Here is a 15,524-nt window from a genome sequence, read left to right on the forward strand (position 1 = left end):
TGGCACAGGAGGGGTGGCAGGGCAGGCAGAGGTGGGGTGCAATGGGCTCCACGCTGTTCTCCAGGTTGTAGTGTGTGCTCTGGACACCAGGTGCGAAGCCAGGAGGGCAGCGCTTCAGGCAGCTCTTCTGGTGCAGGTAGTACCCCTCCTCGCAGACTGTGGGACAGGCAGGGTCAGCACGGGCAGGGTCAGCACGGGCTGGGGCTGCCTGTGCCCGCATTTCCTCCCTGCTGTCCCCATACTCACCCACACACGTCTGGCTGGGGGTCAGGGTCTTGCAGCCACTGCTCTCCAGCTGGTTGGAGAGGCTGGGGGAGTCGGTGGCTGTCCCATACAGCACAAGTGTGAACTTGGTAAGCGTGCCTGCAAGAACGCAGAGTGAGGACCACAGAGGCGCCCACAAGACCACCCATGCCCATGACAGGCACAGGGAAGGGGCTCACGCTGGTGCCCCATCCTGGCTGCCAGGGGTCAGCAGGGTTGTGCCCACCACCTGGGAGAGTGCCTCTTGTGGAGTCGTGCCCCTGCACTGGAGTCACAAGGGGCAGGGGTCATGTGAGCTGGCATGGAGTCTCCTTCTGCCTGAACTCCCACTGCCCCCAGAGGGGCTGCAGCACCATCCCATATGCCCAAGTCCAGCCTCTCCCCAGCCATATCACCCAAAACATCCAAGATGTTACTGGCTCCTCAGCTCAGGAACAGGGGGGAAAGCTGGGTGACCACACAGCTCACATTTCATTCTTGGAGGGAGGCAGTGGATGGGGAAGCACACCCCTACCGTAGTTCTTGGCATCACTGGTGTTCTCAATCTCCAGCACCCACTCCCCAGAGGGGTCCTCATCCCACGAGTGTGTCGTCATGAAGGCCCAGTCGTTGAAGCCATCGGCTGAGAAGTCGTGGGGCCTGAACAGCAGAGGCAAAATGTGGGTGTTAACATATCCCAAACTCACCTGCGCCAGCCCAGGCCAGGCGCCAGCCCGGGGCACCCCACGGCCCAGCACCCACCTGGCAGCCAGGAGGGTGGAGCGGGTGCCCATGGGGCTGACCAGGTGGATGGCCAGGTCCCCCCGCCGGTTGTAGGACAGTGTCAGCCTGGCCTGAGCGTGCTCCAGCCGGCTGATGTAGTTGGCTTTCCCCAGGCAGGCATCCACTTTCCGCCGCACCTCGAGACGTTTCCCAATGTCCCTGCCGAGGACAGGCATGTGTGAGGCCAGTCCCAGACCAGAGGAACATACCACAGTCCCCATTCCTTGCTGTGGGGCTCTGCAGCTGTCCTGGGCACTGGGCATCCAGAGCAGCAATCAAATCTGCAGTGGGTCAGAGTGGCACCACCACTGTACCATTCCCAGATGGGTGTAGGCAGGAGAAGAGGTACCCCAGCCCCTGGGCATAGGGGGGGGACTGTGCTGCCCAGTGCTGCCTCCCCAGGCACCACTCTGTGCAAGCCCTGAATAGCCCCTTTATTCACATGCTGCAGGCCAGCTACACGCTGCATGGCACAGCAAGGATGGGACGAGCAGAGTCATGTGTGGCCGCTCCCCCCTGGAGCCAGCACAGGATGTGCCTGCGGTATCCACACAGCGCTGGCTCCCAGAGGGGTCAGGGCAGGGCCCAGCCCTAGCTCCCTTCATGCACAGGAACGTGATTCCCCCACCCAGGAGCCCCTAGGGAGTGCCCTGGCCACAGACAAGACTGCACATGCTGCACTGTGGCAGCAGCAGCCAAGCAGGAGTCAAAGGAGCTTCTGTCTAACCCCTGAAAAGCCCCTCTGTCCAGGATGACTCGTGCTGGCTGTTGCCAACCACAGCGCCCCAGTCTGCCACATTCACTGGCCCAGCCCCATGGCCAGGAGGCTCAGCAGTGACGTCAGAGCTGGATGGCTGGAGGTGCCTGTCCCAGCTCTCCCCAGGCTCTCGCAGGAGGATGCTCCAAGGGTCTCAGCAGCAGTTCGGGCCCCGAGATTCTCCCCACTCCCTGCTCTGGCCCAGAGGCTCTCAAGCTCCTGTGCTGAACAGATGTCGAGTGATCCTCTCCTGAGCTCACTAGCCTGTACCTGGGCTCTGCAAGGATGTCAATGACACACTTCCTCTGAGGTCCCACCGTGGTCCAGTTCTTAGCCAAGCTCACCATGGCCCCAGCATCCAGCAGGCCGTAGCCATACGAGTGGCTCACTGTGGACAAAGAGGGGGTCAGTGCCACTCCTGAGGGTACCCTGTTTGCCTGTCCATGCTCACTGGGCCCTCCTGCCTCCTTCACCCACAGAGCTGCCAGGGCACTCTGCCTCAGCACCCCATGGCAAGTGGGACATGTGGGACAGGGACTCCCTGGTCCCACCTCAGCACCCCAGTACCTTTGCGGCCAACACCATTGGTGACCCAGTCATTGGCATTCAGGTGAGCTGGCTTTGAGGTCTGCACCACCAGGTGCTGCATGTCCCGCCAGGTCAGGTTCTTGCTACAGGGAGACATGGAGCTCAGGTCAGTGCTAGTTCCTGCTGGCCCCAGGCAGGTCCACGTCCAGGTGCCACTGCTGCATGGAGCTGGCACAGCCACCCCCATGCAGCCTCCTCTGTGCTGCCCTTACTTGGCCTCCAGGGCGAGGGCGATGATGCCAGCGGCCAGGGGCGCTGAGGCCGATGTCCCGGTGTGCAGCTCGGTGCACTTCTGTCTGAGGTCAGTCGTCACCTGCGAGGAGGAGCACCAGGGCAGGAAATGCTGGGGGCACATCCCACCCCCGAGCCCCCGGCCTGCGGACAGCAGCAGCCCCCACTCACAATCTGCTTCTCATTCTGGTTGCCACTGCTGTAGGTGGTGGCGAGGGTGGAGGAGCAGGCCTCGCTGTACCAGGGCACGTTGCCGTACTGAGTGGTGCTGCTGATGGACAGCGTGTAGATGCTGTTGGTGTAACCGTCACAGTTGCAGCTGTCATGCTCACGGCCCCCATTCCCAGATGCCCAGACGAAGATGGAGCCCAGCCCGCCTCGGCCCTAGCAACAGAGGCAGGGTGAGGGCAAGCACCAGCACTGCCAAACACAGGAAACGCCAGGCTGGAGCTGGGGACAAGTGGATGGTGCCAGCCTGAGTCGGACAGAGCAGATGCAGCTGGGACACGGGGGACAGCATGACACCCCAGTCACAGCCCACCAACCCGGGCACCCTCGCCACCCCTATGCCTATGGAGGGGTGCCCAGCACCTCGGCAGAGGCTCCAGGGCTATCCCAGTGGGTGACACACCAGGCAGCAGGAGGCCCAGACAATGTGAGGCTTCCAGGAGCCCAAGTCTTCTGCTCAGAAGTCACCTGGCCTGACTCCGTCTGTGTGGGATTGCAGTGCCTAGCAGAGCTGTGGGAGCCACAGCACAGTCCCAGCCATGCCCCAGCACCCAAACGTGGCAGCTACCCTCGCAGAGGATGTGACAGAGTCAGCATGGCACCACATGCATCTCTCTGTGGGGAATGCTGGGCAGAACATGACACAGTTCCCAAGGTGGGCAACACTGCCAGCACAAAGGGACAGTGGGGGAGGATGGGTGGAGGAAGCAAGGGTGAGCAGCTGGCACAAAATCAGACAAGAACCAGGAGAGAGCTTGGGAGAGCAGGGAGAGAGCATCCCACACAGGAGCCCTCACAGCAGTGAGATAACACCACATGGGAGGAGTCCTGACTCAGAACCATCATACAGGAAGAACAAGAAAAACTAACAGAGCCTGATCCTAGAGATGGGCTGGAAGATGGCTCATCCTGGGAGGGCCAGGGTAACAACCAGGGCAGGCAGAGGGAAGGGACACCTGAGAGGAGGGCAGGAGTAAGGCCAGTGCTCCCCCAGCAAACCCTTCTTCTCACCTGGCTCACCCCACGGAAGAAAGCCTCCTCTGCCAGCCGGGCTGGGCCATCCACAGTCTTGCCATCGTCCTCAGGGCCCCAGCTGGCACTGTAGATGTGGATGTGGTTGGGGTTGAGACCCAGGGAATGGGCCTCCACAGCATCGGTCACCTCCCCATCCAGCATGCGCACACCTAGGGCCAGAGAGCAAATGTCACGGGCAACTGGCTGGGGCAGAGTGTCACGGTGAGAACCCTCCACAGGCTGTCACAGGGCTGCTTCAGCCAGCAGTGCCCCCAGCTCAGCTGCTGCTGTGGCCACTCAAGGCCCACAGGACCCAGGGCAGGGCAGCACCCACCTCCGATCCTGGCGTTGTATGCCACGCCAACACCACAGATGCCATTGTTTGCCACGGCAGCCACTTCCCCAGCACAGCGCGTGCCATGTCTGCAACCCAAGCAGGACAAAGTGTGGTCATAGAGGGTGTGAGGAGCACAGGGGTCAGTATTGGCTGCAGCCCCAGCAGCCCCCATCCAGGCTGCCTCTCGTCCCCTCAAACCAGGCAGCCAATGAAGGCTCCTCCAGAGCCAGGGCACTGAACAGCCCACACTGGCTCTGGGCAGAAAAAGGATGCTGCTCACGTCAAAAAGGGAGGTGAAGAGTTCCCCATGGGGCAGGAGTATGCTGCCAACCTCACAGTTTCCAGGGGCCCATGTAGGGTGGCACTGCACTAACTCCCTGCCACACTTAGGCTCTGCATCTTCACCCCTCCCTCCTGCCTCACCTGTTGTCATTCATCTGCGTGTAGCGAGGCTGCGGGTCTGGGTCCTGGTCATTGACGTCAAAACTTGCCCCCGGGTCCTGGAAGACAAATTGGACCCTTGGAGACTGTCTACCTTAGCCACCGAGCCCCACTGCCCTTACTCCATGCCTACACTCAGGCTGAGCTGAGCAGGGTGGGCAGGCTCCAACCTCACCTCCAATGTCCCTCCATGGTGGGCACCAGACCTGTGCCTCACAGCTCTGGGGTTGCTCTGCATGGACACAGCTGCCCAGACCAGCTCCCACAGCACTCCGCCCCACACCATCACCCAAACTCACATAGTTGGCCTCCAGGTCAGGGTGGTTCTTCTCAATGCCATCATCCAGGATGGACACCACTATGCCTTTGCCGGTGTATCCCTGTTCCCAGGCCTGGCGCACGTTCAGGTCCCGCTGGTTTGTGTTGTACTGCCAAGAGAAGCCTTGGCACTAAGAGATGTGCTCAGCCACAGCCACTGTGATGGGTGTGTGCCCAAAACCCACCCAGCTCTCACCCCTCTTCTGTGGGTTGCGACAAGGAGCCCCAGGGACCCGGGCACAGGTTTGGGCACAACTAGCTGAGAAGGGCTGCTCTGAAAGCAAGACTGAGCCCCAGACTGTGCTCGAGTCCCACAGACAAAGCACCCTTCGCAGAGATCAGGCTTGTGCCCAAGCTCCAGGAAGCAGGCAGAGGCATGGACCAAGCCAAGCTAAAGGCTGGGCTAAATTACTGGTCCAAGCTAAAGGCTTGGCTCCTAGTCCAATCCTGGGCTCCCCCCAGCCCTCCAGCCAGGAGCCACAGCTCTGTGAGCAGAGCCTCTTCCCTGGGGAGTTCCCATAACACAGCACTGGGTGCCTGCCCCAGGCTTTCCCCTCCTCCTCCTCCCTCCTGCCCGCCTAGCAGCCGCTGCCTGACAGCAGTTCCTAGGTGGCCACACCTGTGTCCCCAAACTCGCACGCGCCCCTTCCTCACCCAACACTCACCAGGTACCACTGCTGCGGGAATTTGGGGTCCGTGGGCTCCATGAAAACGTCTCTCTTGGTCCTGCGCTTTGCCACCTGCTGCTCCAGCCACTGCACCTGAGGGCAGAGAAGGCAGGGGATCCCTCGCTGACCCCTCATGACACAAGCTCCTCATGACCCCAGCCCTCAGCCTGCCTGGAGGGGCTCTCCCCGGGGAGCTCACAGTCAGCTCTGGCCTGTCAGAGCTAGTGCCACTCCCAGGCCAGCCCTCCAGGCCCCCTGCCTGGCTGTGCCCTGCAAAGGCTGCGCTCCAGTGGAGCAGGACGGTCAGAGTGCCAAGCTGCACTGAGACACGGGCTGCTGAGAGCTGCCATGCCACACCACACGCCTTCCAGGGCCTGGGCTGAAGCCAGAGGATGGGGAAAACAGCAGGCCCCACAGGCCACTGCTCTGGGATCTGTTTATTGCCCTGCACACCTTGTGTTGTGTACAAGTACACAGAGCTCTTCTGGGAACAGAGGCTCTCCTGGACGCTGGGATTGCGACAACCCACAGGTCAATGATACTGGCTCCACCAACCCCCTGCCCTTGCCAGACACGCGGTGGGCTCCCACCTGCCTCTGCCAAGGAATGGTTAAGGCAGCTCAGCCCTGCCTTGTGCCCAGCACCGGCTCACGTGCCCCTGTGAAGTGCCTGGGCCCAAAGTCAGGCACTCCTCGCTCGTACCTGCGGTTCCCTGGCCAAGCGGCTGTGCCAGGGCTGGTGGGGTGAGAGGGAACGCTTCACCACGCCACGGTGCCGAAAGTGGTAATAGTCGCCAAAGATCTGCAACACAGAAATGCTGCTCATAGGACAGACACGACAGCCTGGTCGCCCCGATTCTCCACACCCCGTATCTGCAATCCTGAGCTCCTGGGCTGCCATGCACAGGCTGGGCCCCCCACCCTAGAGTGGCTGGTGAGGCTTGTGTCCAATGCTCTGGGTGGGACCTCCTGTGAGAAGCTGTGGCAGCTGGTGACACGGCAGCTGGGAAGACTCTGGAGTAGCAGAAATGCAGTCGCTGTGCACCTCACCCTCCCACAGGTCCCACATGGCAGCAAGTCTCACATTGTCCAAAAAAGCTGCTGCCTTGGCAGGAAAGCCCCAGGCAAGCAGAGGCAGAGAGGGACAGGCCTTTCACAGTCAGCCTGTGAGAGACACCAGACTCAGGAGACAAAACCACTGCCTTCTCTCACAGTGCCAACCAGCTCCTCCTGGAAGAAGGTCCCAGTGGCTCCAGGCCCCACACCCAGGTGGTCCCAGCCAGCGCAGGGTCTGCACCTCTGGACAGGCTGCTGGCTCCTCCCCAGGTGCCCTACTGGAACACCCACCCAGTGTCAGCCTCTACCAGTTTCAGTGGGGCAGAGCAGGGGGCATGCAGGCATCCAACCCCAGTGGGGTCCAATTCCCACTGCCAAGCAGCCGTGCTGTGCTCACCCCAGCTCCACTCCCATGTGGAGACAGCCCAGACTGGGAGTCCAGCACAGCCCAGCTGGGGCAGGACGGGAATCCAGCACAGCTGGTGGGGCCAGGAGGCCATGCTGCCGCCCAGATGGTTATTTTTAAACCCCAAACCCTCTCCAGCGCTGTCATTTCCGTATCCCTTCCCGCACGTCCTGGGGCCGACAGACACAATGGCCCCACCCTGGCTGCCCAGGGCCTCCCAGCCCAGCAGCCTGCCCTAACTGGGGAGAAGGGGCCAAGCAAGCACCCAGCCCCCTGTGAGTCACAAAGCCCAGGCAGCAGCCACAGGCAGGATCCAGCTGCCCAGGCTGTGCCAGAGCTGAAGGGGCTGGGCTGCAAGGGCTGTAGGAATATGAGGACATCTCACCCTCCTCCACCTCAGGCTGCCTCAAAACAGTCTGTGTGGGGCTAACAAACCTCCCCAGCTTATTAGAGCTCTGCAGATGTGCTGCCAATTTGGACAGACTGGGCTGAGCAAGGTGCACCCAGCTGAGCACCCTCAGGCCCAGGGCAGCAGCTGGCTCTCCCAGGTACACACTTCACCCCAAAGCCTGGTACTTGTTCCTCTGGCAAACTGCGTTCCCCCAGGACAGCCCAAAATGCCTCTCAGTTCAGAACCCTTGAGGAGGTGTACAAAGTACAAAGCCTCTGCACAGGGCTGGTGGGGGAATGCAGGCTAGTCACTCTCCCACAGCATCTCCCTCACCCCCTCTGGGGATATGGACAGAGCCCAGATTGTTCCTGCACACAGACCACGGCTCTGACTGGTCATCCAACTGGATTAGGTCTGCACTGACACTGTGGTGGCAGCCAGGAGCTGGCCAGCCCACACACTTCCACCCTAATCTCCACCGTCCCTGTCCTCAGCAAGGGCAAAGCCAACCCCCAGCACCACGTGTTCCTGCTGCCAGTTCAGTGCTGCTGCCCTGGCCACAGCTCCCAACCACCCTGGCCAGTCCCAGAGCTAGAAGGCTGCCTGTATGCCTGACCAGGGCTCTGGGAGTGGAGCAATATGCTGGACCTGCAGCCCAGTGGCATGGGACACAGGACCACCCCCTCCCAGGATGGCACTGTCCTGCCAGCACAGCCCAGGGATGGCACCATCAGTGCCCTTCCCGTGACCCCAATCCCAGCACTGGGGGACAATGCCTGTGCCCCTTCTCTGCACAATCCCAGCAGTGCAAAGCCTCAGACACCCACCTCACTCACTGCCACACACAGTCCCCACCTCTGACCCACGACTCCCCGCTGTCCCATGTCCTCCTCATGCCCTCCCCAAGGCCACTGGAACTAGTCATGGGCCTTCTGCCCAAGGTGCCACTGGCTCCCACTCCACAGGCAGCAGCGGAGCTGGGGGTATGCCAGGACAGCACAGCTTTGGGGACAGTGTCCAGACCCCAGGCTGAGGCCAGGATCCTCTCAGATAAGGGCTGGGGCCCTCTCACTGGGGCACTGCCAGACACGCCCTATTCCCCCACTCCCAGCCTGGCTGCACATCCTGCTCAGTGGCACACACCCCCAGGAGGAGCAGTCCAGGAACCTGCGAGGGAAGGCCAGCCTCTTTCCAGCCATGCTCTTCTCACTGGACCACCATGACCCCTCTGCAAAGCCCTGGCCAGCCAAACCTCGTCCCACAGTGCAGACAGTGGGACAGGCTCCAGAACGGGAGAAAACATGCCCAGACCAGAAGCTCTTGACACAGCCTGGGCTGCTGCAGCATGTGGGGCTCTGCTTGCAAGGGCAGGCTCACTGCTGCGAGGGGATGGGGAGCCAGGAAGAGGCGCCAGCCTCCAGCTGCAGAACCACGGTGTGGGGAGAAGACAAGGGCAGAGCTGGCACAGAGCCTCTGTGGCTCACTGGGCTGGAACTCACGACAGGCCTGGGCTCTCAGCTGAAGCATGAGGCCCTGCACTGTGGAGATGAAGCCACAGAACCAGTGCCCCTGGCAGCCAGGCCTGGAACCAGGCACGACTGTATGATGAGAAGCACTGCCAGGAGCAGGCTGGTGGTACCTCAGCCCCATCCTCACTCCAAGGCGTCTCATCAGAGATCCAGTCTGGTGGGACATGCCACTCTCCCAGTCTCCTATGCATGGCAGCTACCCTGGCCTGACAAGTTCTTTCCCCTGAGATCTGCTCTGAGCCTCTTCCACACTGACAGCAGCTGCCTAACCAGCACGGCCCACCCAGTGCAGACACCCACACCAGGGCCTAGCCACAACCCCCACAGTTCACTCCTATGGCACAAGTCCTGGAGGACTTGGGGCTCCCTGACCCAGAGGGCCCTAAATACCCAGTGCCCATGCAGGGCTCCTTTTGGGTGGCAGGACAAGGTCCCAGGCTCCTGCAGCAGCCACCTTCCCACTGCCACTGCTCCCAGCAGCTGCTCACAGCGAGGTCCTGACACCACAGCCACCAGTTGTGCAATTTCCTCTGGGATTTCACCCTGCACTTCCTTCCCAGAGAAACAGCTCACTCCCAGCACAGCCACGCACACTGCCTGTTCCCTGGCTGAGGCAGGGAAAGCTGAGCCTTGGGGGGACCTGCTGACACACCTTCTGTCAAGGACAGTTCAGGGGTAAGAATACACAGCTGCTGTCAGACCCCTCTGGGGATAGCTCAGAGGCGCTGCTGCCATCCTGCTCAGCCGAGGCCATGCTGCACTGGGCAGCTTGTTGTGAGGACCAACAGTGGAATCTGGAAGCCTTCCCATCCGTCACTGCACAGCACTTCCAGTCCAGTTCCTTCACGCTAGGATGCGCTTTTCCTCCTTCCCCATCCAGCAGGCAGAGTGCTGTGCCACGTTGTGCCATGCCACGTCACCAGAAGGTCCCAGTGACAGGGGGAGGCCCTGGCTCCATATAGTTAATTGCCACCATCAAGTCAATTGGCTCCATACAGTCAATTGCCACCATCCAAGCAGATGCTGGAAGGCCACAGCAAACAGGCACAAACACAGTGACCCTGCTGCCAAAAACGAGGAGGCCCCAAGCCAGCTCTAAGGCTAAGCTCAGCGCCTGCCCAGACCATGGCAGAGAACAGTAGCTCCTTTAGAAAAGGGAAGCAGGAGACTTACCGGGCCTAGGTTGAGGAATCCATGCTTCCTGGCCAGCCTGTCAGCCTCCTGGGGTCCTGCAGGGACGAGCACAGCCCAGGTGTTGGTGTAAATACGCTGGGCCAGCACCTCCTGGTCCAGGAGAGCGAGGGCAACCACCAGAGTCCAGACCAACAGCAGCGAGTAGGGCCTCAGATCCATCAGAGTATCGGGGTTCCTCGTGCTGGGGAGCAGGAGGGTCCTGGGAGCAGGAGGTCCAGCAGCCTCCCAGTGTCAGCACTCCGAGGCACACCGGCCTCTCTGCCCTGCTGGTCCCAGCTCAGCCCAAGCCCACATGGGACCAAGCCCACAAAAGCACAGGAACAGACCGTCCAGGACAGAAGCACGATCTGCAGAGAGACAGGATAGTGGTCAGGCCCAGGGCTAGGAGGGCAGGCTGCACCTGCGGAGACATGGGCCAGCCACTGGGCGAGGGGGCCCTGGCACACAGCCCCTGCTGTCCCCCACGGCACACTGACAGCCACGGAGCCGCCTGGCAGTGTGCCCATGTCTGCCCCTGCATGGAGACACTGTTTACCTTGCCTATTACCCAATGTTTGCTTATAAACAGGGAATCAACCAGGAGGAGAGGAGGGCACCAAAAGACGGGAATGGTGAGGCCAGGGACACTGTTCTTCCTGCTGCCACCACCCCTGCTCCAGCTGGGATGGGACTATCTGGGTTCAGAGATGGGAGCAACTGGGATGGGAGGCCTGCCTCTCCAGTTCCAAGGGGAGACCAAAGGAGATGTCCCCAGGTGCTATGTGAGGAAGCCCAGCAAAATGAGAGACTGGAAGGAGGAAAGTCAGGTCAAGGGGAGCTCCTGATCTCCAGCTAGCACAGCCCCGGGCTCTCATCTCCCCAGCCATTGACCAGACAGCGCCTGGCAGCCATAGCATGCACTGTGCTGCCTGTCACCAGCAGCAGCTCAGCTCTGCCCTTCCTCTGGAGCACAACATGGTGACACCGGTGTGACTCATCCCCACAACCCGGTGGAAACCAGGACCAGGAAAAGGGACACACCGTCACCTCCAGCATGAACCCAAGGATGCCCAGGAACAGCTCACACGTTGTGGGTGGGCAAACACAAGAAAAGTGCAGGGAAAAAGCAGGGAGTGACCAACGCAGCGTAAGGGAGCCCACAATACAACCAGGGCGCCAGGGTGAGCTCCACACCCGGAGCTCCAGAGGGACCCTGGAATATGTGGTCATGCTTCAGAGACAGCTGGAAAGGTGAGAGGCAGCAGCGTCCAGAGAAGCCACATCCCCCTCCGTCCAGAAGTGGCCACAGCGAGCCGGCAGCCTGCGGTGCTGCCAGAGGAGAGAGGTCCTAGCAGCCGACAGAGACCCCGCCGTAGGCACGGCACAGACAGTGCAGGACTCTGGCACAACAGGGTTTCTTCATCAGAGACCACACCTCGGCCAGCCCCGGGCCGGACCGCCCCGCCGAAGCACCCAGAGTGGCGAGCAGCCACCGGAGGCTGTACGGGAGCCCCGAGTGCCAGATTGCCAAGGCCTACAGCACGGCACAACGGAACACTATCTGCCGTGGTCTACCAGCGTCCGTGCCAATACCTGGCCCCCGGGCCAGGCAGTTTCCCAACCACGTTGGTCCCGGCGCCAGCAGCCATCCCGCTCCGGCGGTGACCGCTGCACGTGGGGACAGTCCGGCCGCCGGGGAAGAGCCCGGACCCCGCGGCGCCTCCCGACCGCCAGCGAACCACGGCGTGCTGGGACAGCCCGGCCGCCGCACCCAGCGCGGAGCCGCGCTCCCGGCTCCGCACCGCGGCCCGGCCGCTGCTCGCTGCCCAAGGACCCAGCCCCGCACAGCAGCAACCCGGTGGCTCCGGGCTGAGCGGTGGGGCCCGGCCTGCACCCGCGGGGCGGCTCCAGCGGCGGAGGTCCGGACGGCGGCGGCCGAGCCGGGGCGGGACGCGGCCTGGCTTCCCCTCGGCCCCCCGCAGCGGCGGCTCCGGCTGCCCCCGCCGCAGCCCCGAGAGCGGCCGCCCGGCCCCCCACTCGCTCCCGGGGACCGCCGGGCCCGCACATCCCTGCCGGCAGCGCCCTAAGGCTGGGGCTGCCCAGCGGCTGCGGCCCCGCCGGTCGCCCCGGGCCCAGCCCCACCGCCGCCCGAGTCCCGTCCGGCAGGGCCGCCCCAGCTGTCAAACCGCGGTCACCGGCGGGTCGAGCCCTCCCAGGCCGGTCCCGGTCGCGCGCCCTTACCGCGCGGCCTGCCCGCTCCGCTCCGTCCCGTCGGCAGCCGGGCCCGTCTGTCGGCGGCGGCGCCGCGTCACGCCGCGGGGCGCCCGGAGCGCCCGCCCCGGAGCCGGGCCCGGCCCAGGCAGGGGCGGCCGGGGCGGCCGGCGGGGCCGCTTGTTTACGCCGCGCAGCTGTCAGCGCCGCCCGGCCCCGCCCCGACGGCCGAGCCACCGGCCCCGCGCGGCTCCCTCGGCACGGCCCGGCACGGCCCGGCCCGGCCGCCGCTCTGCCGGGCGCCGCCGGATGCCGTCACCGCCGCCCGCCCCTCCGGGCCCGTGCTGCAGCGCCGGGTCCGGCACGGACCCCCGGCAGCCCCTCCGCGCCGCTCGCCCGGGGCACCGCCAGAATCGGGGCCGTTCCCTGTCGCCAGTACCGGGCACGGCCCGGGGTTTTGCACGGCCTCTCCTGCAGCCGAGCATGGGGCTGTCCTTGCCACCGGGGGGTGCCTATGCCAGCCCAGGCAGGAACGCCGATCTGCGCTGTGAGAGACGTGAACCCCCGCCATGGGCCCGCGGCACTGGCCGCGGTGTAAGCGTGCCTGCCGTGAAGGGCACGCAGAAGATGCCCTGTTTCCCACCTGGTGCAGCTAGTGGTGCGTTATGCTGTGACACGGAGCTGGCAGGACGGAGCCGCCAGATTAGCCTGTTCCACCCTGGCAGACCGCGGAGCAGGGAGTTCCCCAGCCAGGCTGCGGGAATCGCACTTCCCGTGAGGTCCGTATCGCGGGGCTGCAACCCCAGGTCGTTGTAAGCAGCCTGACAGAGAAACTGTCTGGTAAGGAACAACACGAGGAAAAACTATCAGCCCCTTTTCAAGAGAGAGACTTGCACCAAAGAGAAAAGGTGAGAAGTGAAACACAGCTTCAGTCATTTGTAAAGAAGAACCCTCTGTGGGCACGAGACCGAGTCATTAGCAACACAAATGAAGCAGAACCCAAAGTGACCTGAACCCAAACTGACCTGAATCCTCCACACCTGCGACGAGTCTGGCAGCCCTGGGCAGGAGCAGGTCCTAGTGCTCTTTACAGAGAAAAGGAAGTCACTCAGATACCATGATCGAGATCGTGAAGCATAGCAATCACACAGGAAACAGTCACCTTGGTAACCGAGATGCTGAGAACAGCCCAGAAAATCTAGCACAGGGCAGGTTGTTGTGCTAAACAGGGTGAATTCTGCAGGGCAGCACCCTGGCCGCAGGTATTCAAGCTAGGCTGACCCTGGCATCCACCCCCAAGTGCTGCACCAGAGACCACCAGCCACAGGGGCTGTGGTGCCCCAGGCCCACCTTCAGGGCCACGGTCCTGCCAGGGGGAGAAGGCACCCGGTGCACCAGACAGGCAGCACTGACCCCAGTCACTGCAGCATGCTCAGGAGTTGTGTCTGTAGCTGGCAAGCCCAGGCCAGCCCTTGGGGGCACAGGGAGCCAGCTGTGCCTCATGGGGTTATATGGAGGATACATGGACAGGGGCAGGTCCAGAGCTGGAGTCCAAACCGATAGTGGGTGGGAGGATGGCAGGCGGGCTGCCTGCCCCACCCATGAACCTTACCTCTGGATGCCTCTTTTGGGCGCTGGCAGCCGTGCCTAGGCAGGTGAAGAGCTGCTGCACCCAGCCCTGTGACATTCGGTGCTGAGAGGAGCTGACAAAGGGCCCTTGTCCCCACGGGGCAGGCAGGCAGGCAGGCAGGAAGTACCGTGCTCTTACGCAAACCCCTGGCCTGGGACCTGCGCTGACCCCACAGCCCTGCCAAAGAAAACGCCTGGGTCGGGAAGCACCTGGCTGCAGGTGGCACAACGCCACGGACTGGGAGGAGACCTGCTGTCCCAGAGCCCCCTGGGCCCAGCTGCACAAGGAGCAGAGAATGGGGCCACCAGCATGGATCTGAGCGGCTGCTGTGCCCCACTCACCTCACAGGCCTGCCGGGCACCCCCCTCTGCCCCAGCAGCGAGGGGGTGAAACAGCTACTTCTGCACATCTGCCAGGATCACAAACCCTCCTCTCAGACTTGGGGACCATGGCTCAGAGGCACCAGCTCAGCCCAAGAGACAGCAGGAGCAGCTGCTCCTTGTGTCAGTGCCCAGTGAACTGGCAGCACTTCTACCAGCCGGCCATAATGTCCCATCCTGTGAGGTCTACCCTGCCAGGATCCCCTGGGGTTCTCACTACAACCACAGGGGCCAAACTGCTCCCTGGGGGTGGGAGGGAATCCCCCACACTCCCCTTCACTGAGCACACTCTGGTGTGGCTTGGCTGTGCACACAATCAATAGAAAGTCACTTTTAGGGAAATATCAGATTCATTTTAGCTTTCAGGTTACAGAGTACAACTGCCCATCTGCCCAAGCTCCCTGGAAGGCAGAGCAGCATGGGGCTGCACCCTTGCCTGCAGACACCCCAGCCTGGGGGACCTGCAGGATTGCAGGGTAAAGCAGCCCGTGGGTGGGCAACAGCAGGGAAAGGGTAGAGAGCCCACACAGAGAAACCAGCAGAGGAAACGAAGTAACAGGCAGCAACAGCAGGCAGAAACATCTGGATGAACCAAATCAATACCAGAAAGTTTGCCCAGCACAGAGCAGCCTGCTCTGCCCCCCATGCCAGCAGAGGTGATCCCACAGCCCCTCCGCTGTGCTGTCTAGCCCTCTCCCTCCACACTGGATACTGCCAGCAGACCCTTTTGTGCCCAGGGAGCTGGGACTGCCATGACCCAGGCAGGATCTGTGCTCCACAGGGTCCTGCTGGCTGCAGCAGCTCTATTTATCTCTGGCTCCCAGACAAAACATCTCACTGTAGCCACACGGAGGGACTCAGGCCTAGCCCAAACACCCTGACCTTGTCCTTGCAGATACAAACAGCAGCTGCTCAAGGTGGGTTCTGTAACTCTGTGCCTTAGACTTTGTCAGCAGCAGTTGTAATGCTGCCAAGGTATCGATCCACAGCCCAGTCTGGCTCTGCCCCTGCCCTGGGCTGGGGGACGTGCCCTTCCATCACCTGGCCTGTGATAACCCTGTCATCACCTGCTGTACAGGTGCAGGGATATCCTTGCCCAGCCTAAGTTCAAAAGGTGCCTGTGACACTTGGGGCGTTCCAC

The 15,524-nt window shown here is 62.4% G+C and overlaps 1 protein-coding gene across 1 annotated transcript; it reads right to left on the bottom strand.

Moving 5' to 3' along the window:
• Nucleotides 1–123: 123 nt before the first annotated feature.
• On the bottom strand, nt 124–12,561 carry FURIN (furin, paired basic amino acid cleaving enzyme). Its single transcript, XM_088172791.1, has 15 exons — nt 12,404–12,561; nt 10,163–10,530; nt 6,311–6,409; nt 5,606–5,701; nt 4,922–5,050; nt 4,605–4,681; nt 4,179–4,267; nt 3,842–4,014; nt 2,774–2,986; nt 2,584–2,684; nt 2,351–2,454; nt 2,054–2,171; nt 1,006–1,185; nt 247–903; nt 124–156 (listed from the first exon to the last, which is right to left on the bottom strand). Exons 2-14 carry the CDS (start codon nt 10,340–10,342, stop codon nt 729–731), a joined length of 1,734 nt encoding a protein of 577 aa, XP_088028917.1. The 5' UTR covers nt 10,343–10,530; nt 12,404–12,561; the 3' UTR covers nt 124–156; nt 247–728.
• Between the last annotated feature and the right edge of the window lie 2,963 nt (nt 12,562–15,524).

The sequence above is a fragment of the Sturnus vulgaris genome, chromosome 13 (genome assembly GCF_052056855.1).
Source record: "Sturnus vulgaris isolate bStuVul1 chromosome 13, bStuVul1.hap1, whole genome shotgun sequence".
Classification (NCBI taxonomy): Eukaryota; Metazoa; Chordata; class Aves; order Passeriformes; family Sturnidae; genus Sturnus; species Sturnus vulgaris.

What these genes read in the sequence shown, in the direction of transcription:
- FURIN (XM_088172791.1), bottom strand. Translation starts at nt 10,342, where the DNA reads ATGGATCTGAGGCCCTACTCGCTGCTGTTGGTCTGGACTCTGGTGGTT. An exon ending in ACGCAGATGAATGACAACAG is followed by an intron (nt 4,268 to 4,604) that starts GTGAGGCAGGAG and finishes CTTGGGTTGCAG; the next exon opens with ACATGGCACGCGCTGTGCTG. An exon ending in TCCACCCTCCTGGCTGCCAG is followed by an intron (nt 904 to 1,005) that starts GTGGGTGCTGGG and finishes TCTGCTGTTCAG; the next exon opens with GCCCCACGACTTCTCAGCCG.